Source organism: Stylophora pistillata, chromosome 6 (genome assembly GCF_964205215.1).
Source record: "Stylophora pistillata chromosome 6, jaStyPist1.2, whole genome shotgun sequence".
Classification (NCBI taxonomy): domain Eukaryota; kingdom Metazoa; phylum Cnidaria; class Anthozoa; order Scleractinia; family Pocilloporidae; genus Stylophora; species Stylophora pistillata.
Genome location: NC_142524.1, coordinates 36,102,250 through 36,121,498, shown reverse-complemented (window position 1 = coordinate 36,121,498; position 19,249 = coordinate 36,102,250). Strand labels below are relative to the sequence as shown.

Here is a 19,249-nt window from a genome sequence, read left to right as displayed (position 1 = left end):
GACTGGTCGCACGAATTCAAACCAGTTTGAATTCGTGCGACCAGTCGCAGGGACTAAATTTTGGTCCCTGCGACCACAGAAATGTGTAGTTCACACGAAGGGACTAGTTGCATGAAACTGGTCGCTGGGACTAGTCGCAGGGACTAGTCCCCTCGTGTGTGCCGACCTTTAGACTTAGAATTGGTAAAATGTTCGCTTTCGTCAGAAAGATAGAGGTTGTCCTTAGGAGGCGGCGGCGTGTCACTTTCAGTAAGCGGAACTTTGGAAAAGAAAAAAATAACACCTCTTTACATTCGAAAATTCCGCGAGTTATGGCAGTCTAGAATGACAGCTGTAGCGAATAATTCAAACGAAGCTATGAAGAGAACAACATATTAAACATAATAACTCCTCTTTGGCGCGAATGCTCAAGTTCCATCGACAGAAACTTTAATTTGTTTACTCTGTTAAAAGCGACAAGACCTACGTTTTGACAATTACACGAAACAAACCCAATATCGAAACCAAAAAAACTTTAACAGTAACTTTTCGCTGTTGAAGCGGACATTGAAAAGCACGAATGTTCATCTTCTAGAGATCTATAAAAATGGAAAAAAACCTCATTTACAATAATCTAGCACAACAAAAAAGGGACGTAAGAAAATGCATTTCAATCAAGTACAGAAAATCAGCTGTCTCTAAAATTGACTGTTTCTACCGAGGTCAGGTGTTGAATTTTAATCCAAAACCTTTTGTTTTCAAGAAAAAAATTCTTCTAGGGCAAAACAAATAAGAAGGGAAAAACTGAATGTGTCTACTTCCTACAGAATGAAAGTAAAATAAATGTAAAGTCTATTTTTCACAGCTTTAATTTCATCTAGAAAACTCTTCGTAACAGAGAGAGAAACAAGAACCTCGAAAACACGCAGACAGTTTATAAGCTCCTCTGCTCTTCATCTCTATGAAAAACTTTGGATATAAAAAACAAAGCACAAATAAACCTTTGGCAGAAAGCACGTTTAAAGTCTACAATAATATCATCTTAAGTTTTAACAGTTCAGTTCTGACGAATGATCACATTTCGCAGCATGCAAATGATGGATTGCCAAATGTGTCTCATTTTTCAGCAGTACATTTCAGTACAGTTCACCGCCATTTCATTGCTTTGTGAAACTTGATGGACCTGAAAACCTTGAATTAAGCTTGGGTGGCGCCGCACAGCGAAATAAATCCAATAATAAAAAATTATAGTGCAATTAAAACAACAGCCGAAATCGAAATACTGTTATAACCACAGCAACAATACGCTTGGGAGTCACAAGTTCCTGATATCTGAGATGAAGATGAACGGCTAAAAATGCTAATGCTTTCTGGTAAATTCCTGTCAATAAACAAGAATTAATAAATGGAAACCGTCACCATCTGTCAAGTTTTACAGTGAAACAGTATATTTGAAAGCACGAACGATCATCGTCAAAAGTTCTTCATGTCCGTGTTTTCCGTTCTCCTTTCTCGGCTATCAACCATAGAAAGGGATGTGCACGACAAAAGGACGTTTCAAAGGGAATTAGCTAAGTACTATAAATAGCATAAGTGTGAAAATTTTCCATTTAACTTAAAGTGCGCCTAAACCCAAAAAATTTTTTTCGCTTAACGAAATAAGCTTATTTTTTGGAGTATTTCTGTGCAAAAATTTTTTAATTTGCTCAAATATTTCATTTTCTGTGCTCAGTCAAAATACGGAAAATCGGCCGCCAGCTTGCCCCACGACCGAGTTTAAAGAGGAATGGCTCTAGCGGGTAAAGTGACGTCAAATCGAGAACACGAAAGTCTGCATTTCACACATTTTCACTTGTTTGCGAAGGTTGTCGTTGATATTGTCCGAATTATGCCGATTGGGTGTGTTGTATGAGGAATGTATGAAGCGCGATACCCTCTTGCAAATTTCGCACATTGCTTCATCCTTCTACAACACATTTAGTTGGCATATTTTCGGACAATATCGACTACAACCTTCCCAAACAAGTGAAAATGTGTGAAATGCAGACTTTCGTGTTCTCGATTTGACGTCACATTACCCGCTAGAGCCATTCCTCTTTAAACTCGGTCGTGGGGCAAGATGGCGGCCGATTTTCTGTATTTTGACCGGGCACAGAAAGTTGAAGATTTGAGCAAATAAAAAAATTTTTGCACAGAAATACTCCAAAAAATACGTTTATTTCGTTAAGCGAAAAAAAAATTTGGGGTTTAGGTGCACTTTAAAGACAGCCTACACTAAGTATAATGTAATGTTCACTGAAATCCATCTGCTAATAGACATATAACTAAGTAGATAAGTCTTTGACCACTATCGTTTGTTGAAAGCAAGAAATATGTATGCGATCCTCGGGTTGGTGGATGAAACATGGACAACGAAACAAGATTAAGGTTTTAGTAGTTAAAATCGACGTTTCTGCGCAATTGCGCGTAATTTTCGCGTAACGAGGACGACTGGCCGATGACATAAGTTAAAGACAAAACAAGAGCAGTTCACAGAAAAAAACACCACGCTCTTCGCAGTATGCACATGATACTTTGTCCATTGTGTCTCATACCCCAGCTGTAAACAGAACGGTTTACAGGGTTTTAGTGTACTGATGAAAACTCCAAAACGTAGTATTTGCTTCATGGATAAAAGATCTTACAACAAACGCACAGTGCCAAGGTAAATAACAAAATAAAAACACGAGGTACATGTAGAATGTACATAGGGCTGATTTCTTTATCTTCACAAAGTTCACTGCCATTTCACCCTAATGAGAGACCTGATGGACTTGAAGGGCTTAAATACGGGTCGCGTGGCGCCGTACAGCGAAATAAATTCTACAATAAAAAAACTGCAGTGTAAATAAAATTACAGCCACATGTAACAGCTATTATAATAATTCCGGCAATTTTGATCGGGATGAACCCCGTTAATGAAAGCAACTTTTGTAAGCATCTATTCTGTTGAAACCGCAGCAACAATATGCTTGTGAGTCACAAGTTCCCGATATCTGAGATGAAGATGAACGGCTGAAAATCTGTCTGCACTCAGAGCTGTAATATGGGCTGCCGTCACCACCAAAAATACAAGGATGTCAAATAGATCAGTAATAAAGGAATCGAATGGCCAAATTATAGACAGTCTAGGTTTCCTTAACATTACATGTAATATTCCCATCGGAATATTTCATGTAATGTTAAGCAATTCAATGTTCAGCTAGTGTCTGATGTTCTGCAAAGCTATTCGACGTAACGCTACACCATTCGTGTGTACCCTGTACCATTCGACATTACGCTGAGCCATTTCATGCAACGCTACACTGTTTGTATGTGCGCTGTACCATTCTACATTACGCTGAGCCATTTCACGCAACGCTACACCATTTGTATGTACGCTGTACCATTTGACATTACGCTGAGCCATTTCACGCAACTCTACGCTGTTTGTATGTACCTGTACCCTTAAAAAACAATCAGAAAAGACCAAGATGCGATCTGATCATAATCCATTCATTGTAAAGAACTTAGTTAAAGACATCATTGAAAGTAAAGAGGATCGTGATAAAGGCCGTTACTAATTCATCTTGGCCCCAAAATCACATTAAATCCTTTAGATGCCGGCAGCTGATTCGAGTTCTTCGTAATCGTTCCGCTCTCCACATGCAGGATATTTGGCAAATATAAAAAACGACGCAACGACTTCGTTTTGATGCAGCCGACAAACAAACTCGAGGTCGGACAAAAAAAAAAGTAAACAGTCGTCAGTTGGTTACGATCGCCCTTGAAAACTGACCGCTTCTCGGAACAGATCATTCCTGACGATAAATATGCGACAATACTTTTTGCATAAATGGAGGCTACTGTGTCAGTTATTCATTAAATGCTTTTTGCTGAGCGTGGGGAGAGGCATCTACGAAGAGCTTGCCGTCAAAACGTTGACTGCCTGGGTCACAATTATTCCGCCGAGTCAGTCGAACGTTCTTTCCGTCTTGAGTGGATCATCAAAGGATAGGAGACTCATCATATCGAACCCAAGATGCAGTCCTTACCAGAAATTTCCCAGAACTATATAGGTTACCTGACGCGCCTACATCAGTCATGTGCGCACAGAAATATTTGACGATTAAAATGGATTATGTAAAATAAATTACAAGAAGTAAGCTGACCATTAGAAAAAGACTTGGACACTACAAAAATAATTAATAATAATAATAATCATAATCAACGAAGAAAAACGTATTTGACGTGTAGTCGATTAACCACGTTGCGGTTTATTAACACTATTTCTTTGGATAAAAAGGAATCTCCACAGTAATTCTTGCAATGTTACAGATCATTTCTTCTTCTTTTTTTGAAGGTTTGGTGCTGAAACTTTCACTTTTCCTGGAATGTAACGCGAAAGATCGTTGTCCTAGAAATAGAGTGGAAAACTAGTGAAAATTTAAAAAAAAAGAAAAAAAGGAGAAGCACTGTCAGGGATGGTTTGCACAAAAGCTGTGAAGTGCGATTGACGCTTAGAATGCAAATAATGTGATGAATTACTTAAAGTTCAATAACATCGTTGACTGCTTCATCTACCTACTAAAGTATCCCGAGCTTTGAAATTTTTACCTTGAGACTTTTAATTAAATCTTTCTCTCGCTGGGAAGCTTCTTTGGAAAACAGAAAAGTGCCCAACGCCGTCTTGGCAGCTAAGGAAGGAAACAAAACCTGTTAAATTTATATTTGTTTTACACGAATCACAGGACGAGGTGAAATGTATCATTCTCGATTTTGTCGCCTAAAAATTCTTATAAACTTGTGTTACAAATTACTTAATAGAACTCCCTCACCGAGTAAATTCAAATCCGAGTTGGCCAAGTAAATTCAGAGAAAATTCATAGAAAATTTAGAACTGAGCATCAGCAGAATATTTTGGGAAGAAAATCCGTACAGTTTTTCTAACCTTTTCCTCGGCGAGCTGTACCTGGAGTAAGTTTCACTTTAAACCTGTCGACGAAACGGAAAAGAAAAGACAAATAAAACACACACACATCTCTTATCTGAGAATTAGATGGGGGCGGGGGGGGGGGGGTGGCGGGGGAGGAGGGGGCTTTTCGATCGTCATATTTTATTCAGGAGCATACCAGGATGTTTTCTTACTATAAAAGATAACTTTTCCACAGCCCTTCTGATACAGAAAGATAGACTCTGGTCAGGGCTGATCTATCACCCAAACAACTTGAGCTTAGGGTGTCTTAGAAACTTAAAGAAAAAAAGAATAGAAAAAAGAAAACCGCTGTCTTACTTGTAGTTTTGTACCGCACCGTATGGAGCACACACAGGAATTGCAAACAGCAGTAAATCTTCAGACAGCGGACAACCTGTAAGAGAATCAAGCAGCGATACAGCTTCCTGCAAAGCAACGAAAAACGCCGAAAATTAGAAAAGTTACCCAAGCATGAAGTCAACGGTAATCGGCAGAGTTTGAGTTTCTCACAATCTTGCTTAACTCAAAATATTCGGATTGGCTGTGATCAAAATATTTTTTGCGGTTATTCTGAAATGGTGAACCATAAATCACGCTTGTAAGTAAAATCGGAGTTGACTTTTGCCGCAAGTTGCTGTGAAACCGTCATGCTCAAACCAACTATTATCGAGCAATAACAGCACATTACTAAAATGAAACAGGCAAAGAATAAACCAAGTTATGAGCTGGGATGGTTAGAATTTTGAGAATCGTTTTTTAAAAAAAAAAACCTCCAAAAAATCTCAATTGAAATTATTTCATTGCGTACTTTCGGTGCTTCGTCTTCTGCTTCGTCATCTGATACAGCCTGAAGGAAAGAAAAAAAAAAACAATTCATATTAACTCGCGAAGTAACGAGAAAAGAAGTACTGCCTGGGATTTATTAAAACATAAAGAAAACAAATAAGTGAGTGAAACGCAACAAATACGCTACAAATATAAATATAAACAAATTAATAAATGAGTTTCTTCTTTACATTGTCGTAAAATGTGTAATTTATAATCACCAAACAGGGTGTCATGTCACTTTTCAAGTGCGCATGGCATTTTGTTCACGACCTCTGACTGTTAATCTCGCTAAGGCTGTAAAGTTTGATAAGGTTTGAAGTATTTACAAAATACTGAAAAGTATATAGCACAGCCGAACTGTCTACTTACAATGTCTTTTTCTTTCTCAGAATTCCCATATTTCGCACCTGAAAATAGAAAAAGCTGACTTACACTTCATTACTTTCGGTATTTTACGGTTAATTACATAAAAAAAAAAATTCATAAAAAAATGATTGTTGTACCTTCATCTTTTGGAGCACCCTCTTTGAGAGAATTGTCTTCTACACTGACTAGTTCCAAACTGCTCGCTTCACCAGCTTGTCTATCAGAAGAGTTCATCAAACCAGTCGCTGTCTCTTTACTGTCAATATCGTTACCTTCTCTATCGCCTTTATCCTGATAGACGCTTGAGTTTTGATTTGTAAAGTTTGTTTTTTTGCCTTTGTTTTCTTCCAAATCTTGCCTGGACTGGAAGCTGTTGTCCTGATCTTGGTTTTTACCGCCTCCTGTTGCAGACAGATTATTTTGATTTGAGTATTGGTCTTTGCTTGTCTGGGTTTCCCTTTTCCCTGGTTTACCGCTGGCTGGCCTGTTGGCGCAACTTCCTTTACCCGCCTTCTTGTCTCTTTTCCTCTTATCAGCTTTGCTTTCTTTCGAAGGCCCAGCAGACTATAAGAGGAAAAAAACCAGCATTGTTTAAGAGGAAAAAATAAAAAAATTATCATACATCTGAAGTATTGGGAAACGGCCGTGGTGCATTAGCTCACCATAATTCATGTCAAAATGTCTCGGGTCGGTTTACGCGCAATGTTTCTCCATCATCCACTGTTCATTGCAATCACCAAACTGTCCAGGAATAAAGACGTTATACTTGGGAGTACCTTTGAAGAATTCTCATTCTATCCATGAGAGTTGTAATAGACTTGCAGTTACTTGAGGCCACAGAAAACACTACAAGCTGTAGCAGGTATGCAAGTCAAGCCTCATTTTGATGCAGCCTTGCCAGTGAACCTCGTTCCGATCCAGACTCATTTCACCCTTTACAGATTACGCAAGGGGTAGGATAAATTCGATACTTTTTACATGCTAAAAATCATTACCGCTAAAATCTCCATTTTCATTTGTCGTTCCTCTTCATCCTGTTCGCCGTATTTCTCTTTTATTTTCCTAAGTTTGGTCTGAAAAGTGAAAAAAGTATAAATTGCTTTAAGCAAAGCCACTAAATCCTTCTGACAGGCCTTAATTAGCACGGGTAATTCCTTAGATTTGTTTTTATATCGCTCCCGTTCATTTAGATAACAAAAGGGTGTAGACTTGAAATATCCAATTTTTTGTCGCTAATTTCAGGCCGGTCACGCTGGAAAATCATTCGTTAGCTTCCAAGTCTTTGAATTTTTATTAAAATCCTTAATGTTCATTATTTGTTACGCTGCACAGAGTGGTCCATATTTAATGTCTGTTGTTTAAAATGAACGAGCGGAACTAGAATGAATTCATTCTAACCACTTAAATCTACTATCATGCTCAGTCAAAGAAAGTGAATCTTAAACTTTCTCTGTGACATAAATAATCAACTAAATATTCACTTCTCCTCGCCGATATTAACAGTCTAACAGGGTTGAAAAAAGTGTGTCAAACCTTTTGTCCTCTCTTAGGCGGCTGCTGCTGTTGCTGTTTTTGTTTTTGGTGATGGTTTTGTTCAGATTTCTGTGGATAATATTTTTAAGGATCAGAAGATATTAGAAGCTGTTTCCCAAAATACTTTCAAAGCGAAATGCGAGGTCGAGCAGATATAAATGCTCTGATATTTTGTTGAATCCCCTACCATGAATTAAAACATAGGCTAATGAAGAGGATTTACAAGGGCTCATTTTCAACATCACCATTAAAAACAGAATGCAAACGTACCCGCTCATATTCTTCTCCTTCCTCTGTTTCTTGCTCCTCCTCGTTCGCCTGCAAAGAGCCGTCTTTACCTTGTCTGACCTTCTTCTTTCGATTCTCTCTGAGATAAATTCGATTGTAATCATTAAAAATCTGTGGTGTACCTTGGTCTCGCAATAAAAAAATATGCCAATGTAAGATCAATATTGAGCACAAAGTAGCTTGGTATTGCACCTTCCCTTTTGAAAGAAAAGTGAATCCACCTTAATTTTATAAAACAGTCGCCGCGTAAATCAGAAGACAAGTGACAAGTGGCTGCACTTCATTCATAATACAGATTTGTGCTCACTGCAGCGTGTCATTAAGTGAGAGTCAAGATTTACATGCGCAGGATCATGGCTAATTATTACCTCCTCTGTTTCGCTGATAGACGCTGCTTGTTTGCGGGCTGAAAAGAAAAATAATGAGGAATATTAGGCGACGATTCGATCGATCGAGTGCCTAAAAACTAAAACAAAAACTATAACAAAAACCAGAGTAAGTTCAGGCCACTGATCTGAAGCGCTAGAAAAAGTGAGTGACCAGGTGACGCGCGTTTTTTTTTTCTTTCATCTGATTGGTTGAGGAAGTGAAGCAAGTTTTCTGGACCAGCCATAAAGGTATGGAAAGGAAAGCCAATCTATTTCCTGATGAAGTTTTTGATACGATAGGCAGTTTCTTGATAAGATCACGAAAACTGGCAAACTGAAACTCGGCTATAAGTTGCGCTTTCTTGCATTTTGCTATTCATGAAATGCAAGGGCGAGGAATGACATCTCAAATTCTCAAGATACTTGTTTGGTTTCCTCAGGATCAACACTTTCTCCTTCTTCACTATCTCTTCGACTATTGCTTCTGCTTGTAACTCGCTGAAGGTGTACTCTACAAACGAAGATAAAAGCACGATAAATTTAGAGTTAAACAATAGACTTAAACATTGCCATTGAAAATTAATCTATTAAAAATACAAACAAAACTTACTTTCCCTCCTTCGTAAGCTGTATATCGATGCTTGTATCAGGAAACAAGCTGTCTTCTTCATCATCTTCTTCTAGAGTAGCTGCCCCTTCGACAGCAGAATTCGGTGGATTTTCTACCTCACCTTCGTCACTTGGAATGCTCAGCTCTTCCTCTCCTTCAGCATCCTATGGCAAGTTCAAAGTGTTATATCATTGGATCGTTTCCCGATATATTTGGGTGGAAAAAATGCAAACGTTACTGTGTAAACAGTCTGTGTTATAATGTAAAGCTCTCATTAGCTAGCAATCAAAACAAAACAAAAAACAAACAAAACATGGTTGCTGGGAAATCAAGCACCGTTGAAAATCTCTCGGACCTTACCTCTACTATTTCAGTATCCTCCACAGCTCTGACTTTTCTCTCGTTCAAGTGATTCTCGATGGACGTTTCATCCAGTTTAAACAAAAAACCAAAGCCCATCATGAGGTAACATGGCGGCAAGAAGTTCTTTTTGCCCCTAATCATGAAGCTTCCTGTGGTAAGGTACTCTCCTGTAGGTGCCGTCTTGGACACCTGCGAATGATGCACCCACCAGGCTGAGGTCACAATCCGTGCCTCCCACGCAGCACTGTAGGACACCGCCATGCAACCGGCTTCATTTAGGGTCTTTGGCGGGACGGGCTGACCCGTAGGGTTCTTTACTACAACACTTGTTGCACCATGGAGATCTGCGTGAACGTACACGTCTCCTGAGGAGAAAAGATATGTGATAATGATACATGACACAGAAACATGTAACTGGCCCCAAAACATATAGCCAGCGACCGAGCACGGGATACAAGCTCCTGCTATACCTCAGAGTCAAGAGCTGAAAAATGTGACCACTGCTAACCTCGAGAAATGAGAAACAAGCTGAGAAGCGCTGAGAAGCGCAGAGAAGCACGTAAGCATTCACCAGGCGCACTCTCGAGAACTGTCTTGACCAAGTTTGACCGCGGGCAAACACGTGACTGGCGACATTCGTAAGAAAAACTTGGGAAGTTGACAAGTTCCTAAAACAGTGTAGAAATAGAATGCAAAGTGAACCACAACAGACCTTGTTCTAGATGCCTTTTGACCACAAGTTCGTTCTGCTGTTGGTCTCGGCCACCAATTACCAGGTAATTCTCAGAACTGATAAACCAAAGAAACTTCTCAAACCTAAAAAAACAAAAGAAATATTCATTTAATTCCCATCCCAGGAGATATATATTCATGTTATCTGCATCACTAATAACACATTCTTCAACATATTATTCCCTCTCTGTCTTCTACATTCATCAAGGCTCACTCCGGCTCAAGTTATCTAATTCACGCTTCTTACAACTCGTGTGCTTATCAGAATGGTGGTGTGTATGGCCGGCCTAAATTGTGGATAACTCTTGATGTAAAACGTTGAAGGAAAAGTAAACGCTGATTGACTGTTATGACAAACTACTTCAAAGCTGCTTTCATTCTTACCAATATGTTTTCCGTGCTTTCTTAATTCTTGTTGTAGTCTCAACTTCTTTCAAGGTTTCCTTCGTTTTTCGCTCCGCTGATTTTAACGCCTGCGGTTAATAACAGTTAAATTTATCATGGGGATTTGCAAATTAAGCAACCAACAACCTGCGACACTGGGTAACTAACCTTTTCCGATGCATCAATTGTCTTCTGTTCCTTTTTGGAAGAAAATTTCTTCTTGTCATAAAAGCTGCGACGACAAGACTGAGGATAAGTTCTACTGCAAAACTGGGGATACCACAAAGAGATTGCATACAGGACAAAAAGGTCTTTAAGACACCATCATATCAGAACAGCGACTAAAATCCGTTAAGGAATGAAATCATTTTCCCTTCTACATGAGGCGCCAGGAATGGTCGTAAACAAATAGATATATTCTCAGTACATAACTTGCCGTACCTTCGTGCATTGGCATATGCAGATAAAGCCAAGTTGATGTCAATTTTAGTAAATTTAGAACCCTGCAAGATGGAGAAAGTGTACATCCATAACTAACTTCACGAAGGAGCACTGGGGGTTGCAGAACTATGAGAAAAATTTTGCGTGTCGAGAAAGCACAGTGCACAGCAGTCACAGACATACCTTGGTTTTTTTCTTCCTTTTCTTTTTTGTACTTTCATCATCTTCTTCTTCATCTGAATCAGGGTCTGATTCTGAAGAGTCGTACGGATTCCTACAGAATAATGTCGCAAAATGTATGTAATCATATTCACAAAGCAAGCAAACTCGGTTTTTGAAAAGAGAAAAAGTTTCTACAAATCCTTCGCCAAGATTTTTGGGGTTCCCTCTGCGAGACAAGGTCTCCTTTTTCTTTTGCTGTCCTCATGAAATAAAGATAACGAGAGACATTCCTGTGCAAAGCCAAAGGAGGTAACAACGAGGACGAAATGTAACCTACGCAATTTAAAGGAGATATAGAGATGGGTAGAACAGTGGATACCTAAAACCAGTGCAATAATAAAGTTTTGAAATGGTGACTTCTTGACGCTAAGCTGTGTCTATGGCACAAAAGCCTGTAGGGCGTAGCAATCAATCAAAAGTAATTTTAATGGAACGCACACCTAAAGATCCAAACTAAAGGAAGAGAAATCAGATGACTTTCAGCAACCAGGTCTAAGAATCCCACGTAGGCACTCAAAAATGCTAGCGATCTAAACATTTGGTTAGGAGCCTACTGAAAGATGCCTCAAAAAGATATCAGACCTGAGGTGCATGGTGATATGATTAGTTTCCAGTTTTAGTGCACCAATAGCACATGCCACAGGGTCTCCTTGTGACTGTGCCTCTTTCACAATGTTGTTGATTTCAGACCAATCAATCTGGTTTGCGATGGCGCTGTTCATGATCAGGATTGCTTTATCCACCTAAAACATATAAGAAATCATCTTTAAAAAGTTGTAGTTTTGCACTTTGGTTAACATGTTTTCATTTTCGCGATGTAGTCACTACTGACGTCATTTCCAAATACGAGTCTTACTTTGACGTAATTTCCACATACGGTTAAAATTTGACGTAGCTTGTACTTTTAAAAACATGATGTCCCACTTTAAAACAAAATAACAAACACGTCCATAGTTCATTTCCTCCGGAATCTTCGGGTGTCAGTTGAAACGTAGGGACGGATATAAACTGTAGGTTACCCTGACAGATAATATAGTCCTTCGTGACACATTACAACTTCAACATTCCTCGTTTAGGCTAAAGATTTTATTGAGAAACAAATTTTTTTTTTTTTTGGGGGGGGGGGGAAACATCTTGATAAGATGATAAAAGGCAGGTAAAGTTTTACAAACATTTCATACCGGTAACGAGAAAAGAAGAAATTCGAGCGTTGAGTTGCATTGCTAATCTTACAATCGGAAAACCACGGTCTTTCTTGCCAGGACACTTTTGTTGTATTTAATACTCAATAGTTAAGCTGAAACTTTAATTGTGAAGAAAGAGTCGCCTTGGAGAAAAATTCAAAACGGATCAATAAATTACACAATGGCTTTAATCACAATAAATTTACAAAATCGTGTCTTTCATTTTGCTCATTATTCTTTTAATTAAATTTTTAATTTTTACAGTTTATTTTTGCTCTTGATTATGAAAGATCTCTCTTAAATAACTGACATGGATTCTGACAAAGCTGCTTTCATACAGTTGACATAAACTAGAGGCTCAGTTTCAACGGAGCAACATGTTTCGCAGAATTTCTGCGATGCCCTTTCGAACTTGTCTCATCTTCCAACAATAGATAACAGGATTTAGGGATGAATTGAGATGCAGCAGTGAACAAGTGTACATAAGAAATAGCTCTAATGTGACATTTGATCCACGAATGAAAACAGACGCAACGAAACTGCAATAGTGGGGCAGGTAACAAAACAAAAACAAAATGAGGACGTAAGAAGTATTAACTGCAGTTTTCCTTTGCTTTACATCATTTACTAATTTTTCATCATCTTGTGAAACTTGTTGTACTTGTAACGGGCGAATTTGGTTTGTAAGGCGCACCACCACGAAATAAATTCTGCAATTCGCCACAGTCAGAGAAACAAAGCAAAAACCCAGAATGAAACCGACCACGATTCCCATGTGCACCCAAATGATCCTCATCACTGAAAGCAATGCACTGAACGCCCATATCAGCACGACACCTGCAACGGTTCGTTTGTGAGTTACAAGTTCCTGATATCTGAGATGAAGATGGACGGCTAGGAACCTGTCTACACCTACAGCAGTTACACTGAACAAAGAAGCATGCAAAATCAATCTAACTACAAAATCCATAGATTTCCGCACACTGGACGTAAGATCGTTTTGCAGCAAAAGCGCAAGTAGCTCTTCAACGTAAAACGGCTGCACCAACAAGCCAACACCAAGATCAGAAACAGTAAGACTTAACAGTAATGTTTTCAAAGTCTCTGGTAAGGACGAAGTTTTCCTCATCGCATGGATTGTTAAAAGGTTCAACGTTACAGCTGCGAAAGAGGAGACAACGTTCAATACAGCGTTAACTATGAGAGACGAATAAAACTCTTCTTTTGTATCTGCCATTGTAGAACTGTGACTTAAGTTGAGGTCGGGCGTTCTGCTGCTAAAAGCAGTGAGACTGTGCGCTTCATAGACTCCGATCTTCAAGGAGACTCTAACTCTTGAATTGCATGAACCACTTTATAAAGTCTATTTTATCAGCGAAAGTAAACAAACTGCGAGTAACTGTCATGGACTAATGAATGCAACGTAAAAAAGATCAAAACGTAATCTCATCTTTATTACTTATTGAATTTCGCTTTTGACGAAGTTAACAATTGTTTAAGTTGGTAAGAACAAATGAATAAATACATAAATAAAAAAATAAATAAATACGTCGAGATAGCAATATTTTTTTGTCCAAATTCAGACCTGGGATATTACGAGCTTTCATTTAGTTTGCTGGTCGGCAACTAGAAGAAAATACTCAGCCCTTACTCTTAAATTTCGAAAAAAAATGGCTTCATCTCCTTATTCCGTGTCAATATTTGGTTGGTCAACGGTTTTACGTTTCCATTTCCGTTTGATGACACCGGTGTTACCCGCAAGCGCTGTCCTCCCTAAAACGTTCGTTAGCGATCCAATAAAAAAGACAATGAACGTCGTCAACAGGCAAAGATCATCGCTACTTTGCAAATATTTCCTTTGAGTTACGAAAAGCCGGAAAATGCACTCCCGCCTCCATGTTTCCACACAAAAATACACAAAAAGATGAGATCCTGACGTTTAAATTTTCGTTATTGGGTGAAAGTGATAAAACAGATTCTCATTCCTTTTATGAAAATATTCACAGGAACTCATTGGAAATAAAGTCTTAATTAATCTTGACATAAGAGGTCGGAAAACGCATCATTCGTAATCAATGACAACAACAAAATGTGCCATCGCCGTCATTTCAACAATTTAAAATTAAAACCTGTGTTAGTCCTCCCTTTTGTACATAAGCATTAAAAAAAAAATGGTATTAGGAACACCATGCGTCCCTGGTTAAAAAAAAAAACGCAGCCATTAAAAAAAAAATTCGTATTATATTCCATCATGAAATTGTGTTAATCATCTCAAAATTCTAGTTTTTCAGAAGAAATGGAAAAACACCACGTACTTTGATTATTCAATATCTCCGTGTTGTACAAAATGTCAGTTGAAACTCAAGTAACAATGATAAACTGTAGAGCGAGACGACACGCCACGATTATTAAATGTTCATTGTTGATAAAGGTAAATAAACTGCGACCAAAAAAATGGAACATCTGGCGTTAACAGTTCGTCAGAGCATATAACTTGAGGGCTGACGTAACATCTAACTTTAGCTACTGACCAGCGCACCAACACAAGCGCTACAATCTGATTGGCTCCATCACTGCAAATCTAATTCAACAATAGAGTGCACTATGGGCTGCTAGTATCTCTCCACGGATGAACACTATCGCGTCACGTGATCAATTTAAACCAATAAGAATCGGAGAAAATTTAGTGGCGAAACCACTGAAAGGAAACGGTTAAAAAAAGCGAAACGATTGGAAAAAAAAAAACAACAAACAGAAACAAACATGACCGAAACATTGGTGCGGAAGAGAACAAAAGAGATCACCGTTAGGTGAAACAGGTTTTTATTTTGAGCTCTTAAAATTTCTCAAAACCAGAATATTCTTAGGAGGATAATGACTTTTGATGTCGATAAAAGGATACTTCGGCATTCAATCACTTCCGTGAGGAGATCCTCTACTGAGAAAGCCCTGAAACTATAGCCCTCTTAAAAAACCTCGCTTCAAGAGACAGCTTTAAACATCAAAAGGCATTTAAATACAACACAAAACAAATTTACATATCTGATTATCAGATACAATGAATATATGAAGTTTATATATTTTGAACTGCGGTATTAGATATGTATGATGCACGATCCTCGCAGTAGATAGCGCTATTTATGCAATAGCGAAAATCAGACCTGAAAAAAGTCAGGCCTGTACGGGATTCGAACCACTGACCTCTGCGATACTGGTGCAGCGCTCTACCAATTGAGCTAACAAGCCAACTGGGAGCAGGCCGTTAAGTTGATTCGTAATAAACCTGTGAAAGTGATAAATCAGATGCAATGAATATATGAAGTTCATATATTTTGAACTGCGGTATTAAATACGTATGATGCACCAGTATCGCAGAGGTCAGTGGTTCGAATCCCGTACAGGCCTGATTTTTTTCAGGTCTGATTTTCGCTATTGCATAAATAGCGCTATCTACTGCGAGGATCGTGCATCATACGTATCTAATACCGCAGTTCAAAATATATGAACTTCATATATTCATTGTATCTGATTTATCACTTTCAAGGGTTTATTAGGAATCAACTTAACGGCCTGCTCCCAGTTGGCTTGTTAGCTCAATTGGTAGAGCGCTGCACCAGTATCGCAGAGGTCAGTGGTTCGAATCCCTTACAGGCCTGATTTTTTTCAGGTCTGATCTTCGCTATTGCATAAATAGCGCTATCTACTGCGAGGATCGTGCATCATACGTATATCTGATTATGAAGGGCAGAAGTGAAGGGAGTTGTTTTTGGCCGTTTGAGGAGAGGCTTAAAGTTCTAAATGTGAGAGAACATCGAAAGTAAAATGTACCTTTTCCTCGACATTCCATCTTTCCTTCACTCGGCGTGGGCTTATTTTGGACGTTTCACTCGTTGCGAAATTTCTCTTGGTTATTGCTTTTGTTGTTGTTGTGTTGACGGTTGCGCTTGTCTCAGTGGTTTCAATCTAATGTTTAGGTTTAAAGTCCATTCGATTCAGTTTTGTTGATTATCATAAGAAGTTTTTACTTTTGTATTCAAGCCTGCCAAAGACATAATTACGGTAATTTATGTTTTTAATAAACAAAGCTGGTAGATCTGAGTATATAGCATTCATAGTCTGTTTATGAGCCACGTGGCCCATCAGGCCGACGCTTAACTCCGGTTCCTGTAACATAAGCGACTACGAGTCTCTAATGTAGTATTCGTACTTCTGTTTTAAAACCAATACATGTAACAAGAAAATTACCCTTTGCTTCCGACGAAAAAGAGGTAGAAAAACATTACATCTGCATGTTATAACTTCAATTAACTTAAGCTGTCTAAGCTGTCTAAGCTGACAAATTGAATACAAATATAGGTCTACATTTACATATGACCTGTAAGCAAACTACAATGACTTACAGTTTCTCTACTGTGCAAAACACATTCGTTTACTTTCGTTGCGAACTATTCATAATACTTGAAGATTGCCTCCGAAGTGCTCGGTTGTTATATAGCTACCTTAAAAGTTTCTTCAGTTTTAACGACGAAATATATTTCGAAGAATGCAAATGATAGATTGCCGAATGTGTCTCATTTTCCAGCCGTATACCAAAGGGTTTAGTGACGAGTTGAAAAACAAAAGCGTTAACGTATAAATAACACTTGTATGAAATCTGGTGGTTTCTTTAATGGAAGAAAAACCCCAAATATAAACACAGTACCAGGGTAAATAACACAACAAAAACACGAGGTATATGTAGAAGGTACTGATAGCCGACCTCCTCAACTTGGCGGCGTTCATTGTCGTTCCACCCCCGTGTGTTAGTTGCAACACTTGGATTACCTTTCTGTGGCGCCTCACCGCTAAATATATTTTAAAATAAATGATTGTTGTACAAATAATACAACAGCCAAAAGTAACAGTGAGTACGATTCTTCCAGCGTATTTGAGCCAGAAATAATCCAGCACTAACAGCAATGAAAACAAGAAACTAAACGTCCATATCATCAACACCGCAGCAACAACACGCTTGTGAGTCACAAGTTCTTGATATCTGAGATGAAGGTGAATGGCCAGAAATCTGTCTGTGCTCATAGCAGTAACACCGAAAAGTGACGCACACAAGAATAAACTCGAAAAAAATTCAGTGATGTAGGTAAATATATTTAGCTCGTGGTAGATATAGTTTCCACTAGTAGCGCAAGTAATCAGCCTTGCAACATAAACAGGTTTCACCAGCAAACCAACACCAAGATCAGAAACAGCGAGACTCAGTAGGAATGTTTTCAAAGTCTTTGGCAATCCTGACGTTTTCGTCATCGCATGGATCGTCAAAATGTTCATCATAATGGATGTGTAGCAAAAGAAGGAGTTCAACACGGAATTAGTGACACAAGACGAGTAATACGGGCTTTCGCTATTCCCCATTCTATATCTGGTAGTCAGGAGGCTGGTTTGTCAGCAAGTTCACGAAGTACGCTCAGAAGAAATGGATTTCATGAGACAAACATGCTTCATCGTGAATTAATGGAGAGTTACTTCGAAAAGCCTCGTGATAAACTCTGGCAAAAGCCAGGATTAATAAATAATTGGAAACCAGAGACTTATAAATAAGTTGATGCATTTGACAGCTTTGTCCGGTGCCAACGAGGAAATCGAAAGACACGCGTGCCCATGCTGAAATGCTTTTTTTTATCTCTGTTCTTCCGACGTTATTCACTGTACTGATAAATAGCTACTTTCGTGTTATGTACTTGTGGCCCATATGGTCGATGTTTAAGCCGTTCAAAAGTTCTTCATGTCCGTGTTTTCCGTTCTCCTTTCTCGGCTATCAACCATAGAAAGGGATGTGCACGATAAGAGGACGTTTCAAAGGGAATTAGCTAAGTACTATAAATAGCATAAGTGTGAAAATTTTCCATTTAACTTAAAGACAGCCTACACTAAGTATGATGTAATGTTCACTGACATCTATCTGCTAATAGACATATAGCTAAGTAGATAAGTCTTTGACCACTATCGTTTGTTGAAAGCAAGAAATATGTATGCGATCCTCGGGTTGGTGGATGAAACATGGACAACGAAACAAGATTAAGGTTTTTGTAGTTAAAATCGACGTTTCTGCGCAATTGCGCGTAATTTTCGCGTAACGAGGACGACTGGCCGATGACATAAGTTAAAGACAAAACAAGAGCAGTTCACTGAAAAAACACCACGCTCTTCGCAGTATGCAAATGATACTTTGTCCATTGTGTCTCATACCCCAGCTGTAAACAGAACGGTTTAATGATGAATTTAGATACACCAGGGTTTTGGTGTACTGATGAAAATTCCAAAACGTAGTATTTGCTTCATGGATAAAAGATCTTACAACAAACGCACAGTGCCAAGGTAAATAACAAAATAAAAACACGAGGTACATGTAGAATGTACATAGGGCTGATTTCTTTATCTTCACAAAGTTCACTGCCATTTCACCATAATGAGACACCTGATGGACTTGAAGGGCTTAAATACGGTTCGTGTGGCGCCGTACAGCGAAATAAATTCTACAATAAAAAAACTGCACTGTAAATAAAAATACAACCAAATGTAAAAGCTATTATAATAATTCCAGCAATTTTGATCGGGATGAACCCCGTTAATGAAAGCAACGTATGTAAGCATCTACTCTGTTGAAACCGCAGCAACAATATGCTTGTGAGTCACAAGTTCCCGATATCTGAGATGAAGATGAACGGCTGAAAATCTGTCTGCACTCAGAGCTGTAATATGGGCTGCCGTCACCACCAAAAATACAAGGATGTCAAATAGATCAGTAATAAAGGAATCGAATGGCCAAATTATAGACAGTCTAGGTTTCCTTAACATTACATGAAATATTCCCATCGGAATATTTCATGTAATGTTAAGCAATTCAATGTTCAGCTATTCGACGTAACGCTACACCATTTGTGTGTACCCTGTACCATTCGAC

At 38.6% G+C, this 19,249-nt stretch overlaps 1 protein-coding gene across 1 annotated transcript; it reads right to left on the bottom strand.

Annotated features, from left to right (window-relative positions):
• Window positions 1–3,497: 3,497 nt before the first annotated feature.
• On the bottom strand, window positions 3,498–17,700 carry LOC148729651 (ribosome quality control complex subunit NEMF-like). Its single transcript, XM_088725177.1, has 22 exons — window positions 17,203–17,700; window positions 16,537–16,623; window positions 11,690–11,850; window positions 11,069–11,159; window positions 10,886–10,947; window positions 10,613–10,676; window positions 10,445–10,533; window positions 10,041–10,144; window positions 9,326–9,693; window positions 8,966–9,129; window positions 8,779–8,866; window positions 8,356–8,393; window positions 7,970–8,066; window positions 7,700–7,768; window positions 7,162–7,239; window positions 6,304–6,730; window positions 6,170–6,207; window positions 5,781–5,819; window positions 5,291–5,397; window positions 4,949–4,992; window positions 4,615–4,694; window positions 3,498–4,414 (listed from the first exon to the last, which is right to left on the bottom strand). The coding sequence occupies exons 1-22, from the start codon at window positions 17,698–17,700 to the stop codon at window positions 4,337–4,339; spliced, it is 2,871 nt and encodes a 956-aa protein (XP_088581303.1). The 3' UTR covers window positions 3,498–4,336.
• Between the last annotated feature and the right edge of the window lie 1,549 nt (window positions 17,701–19,249).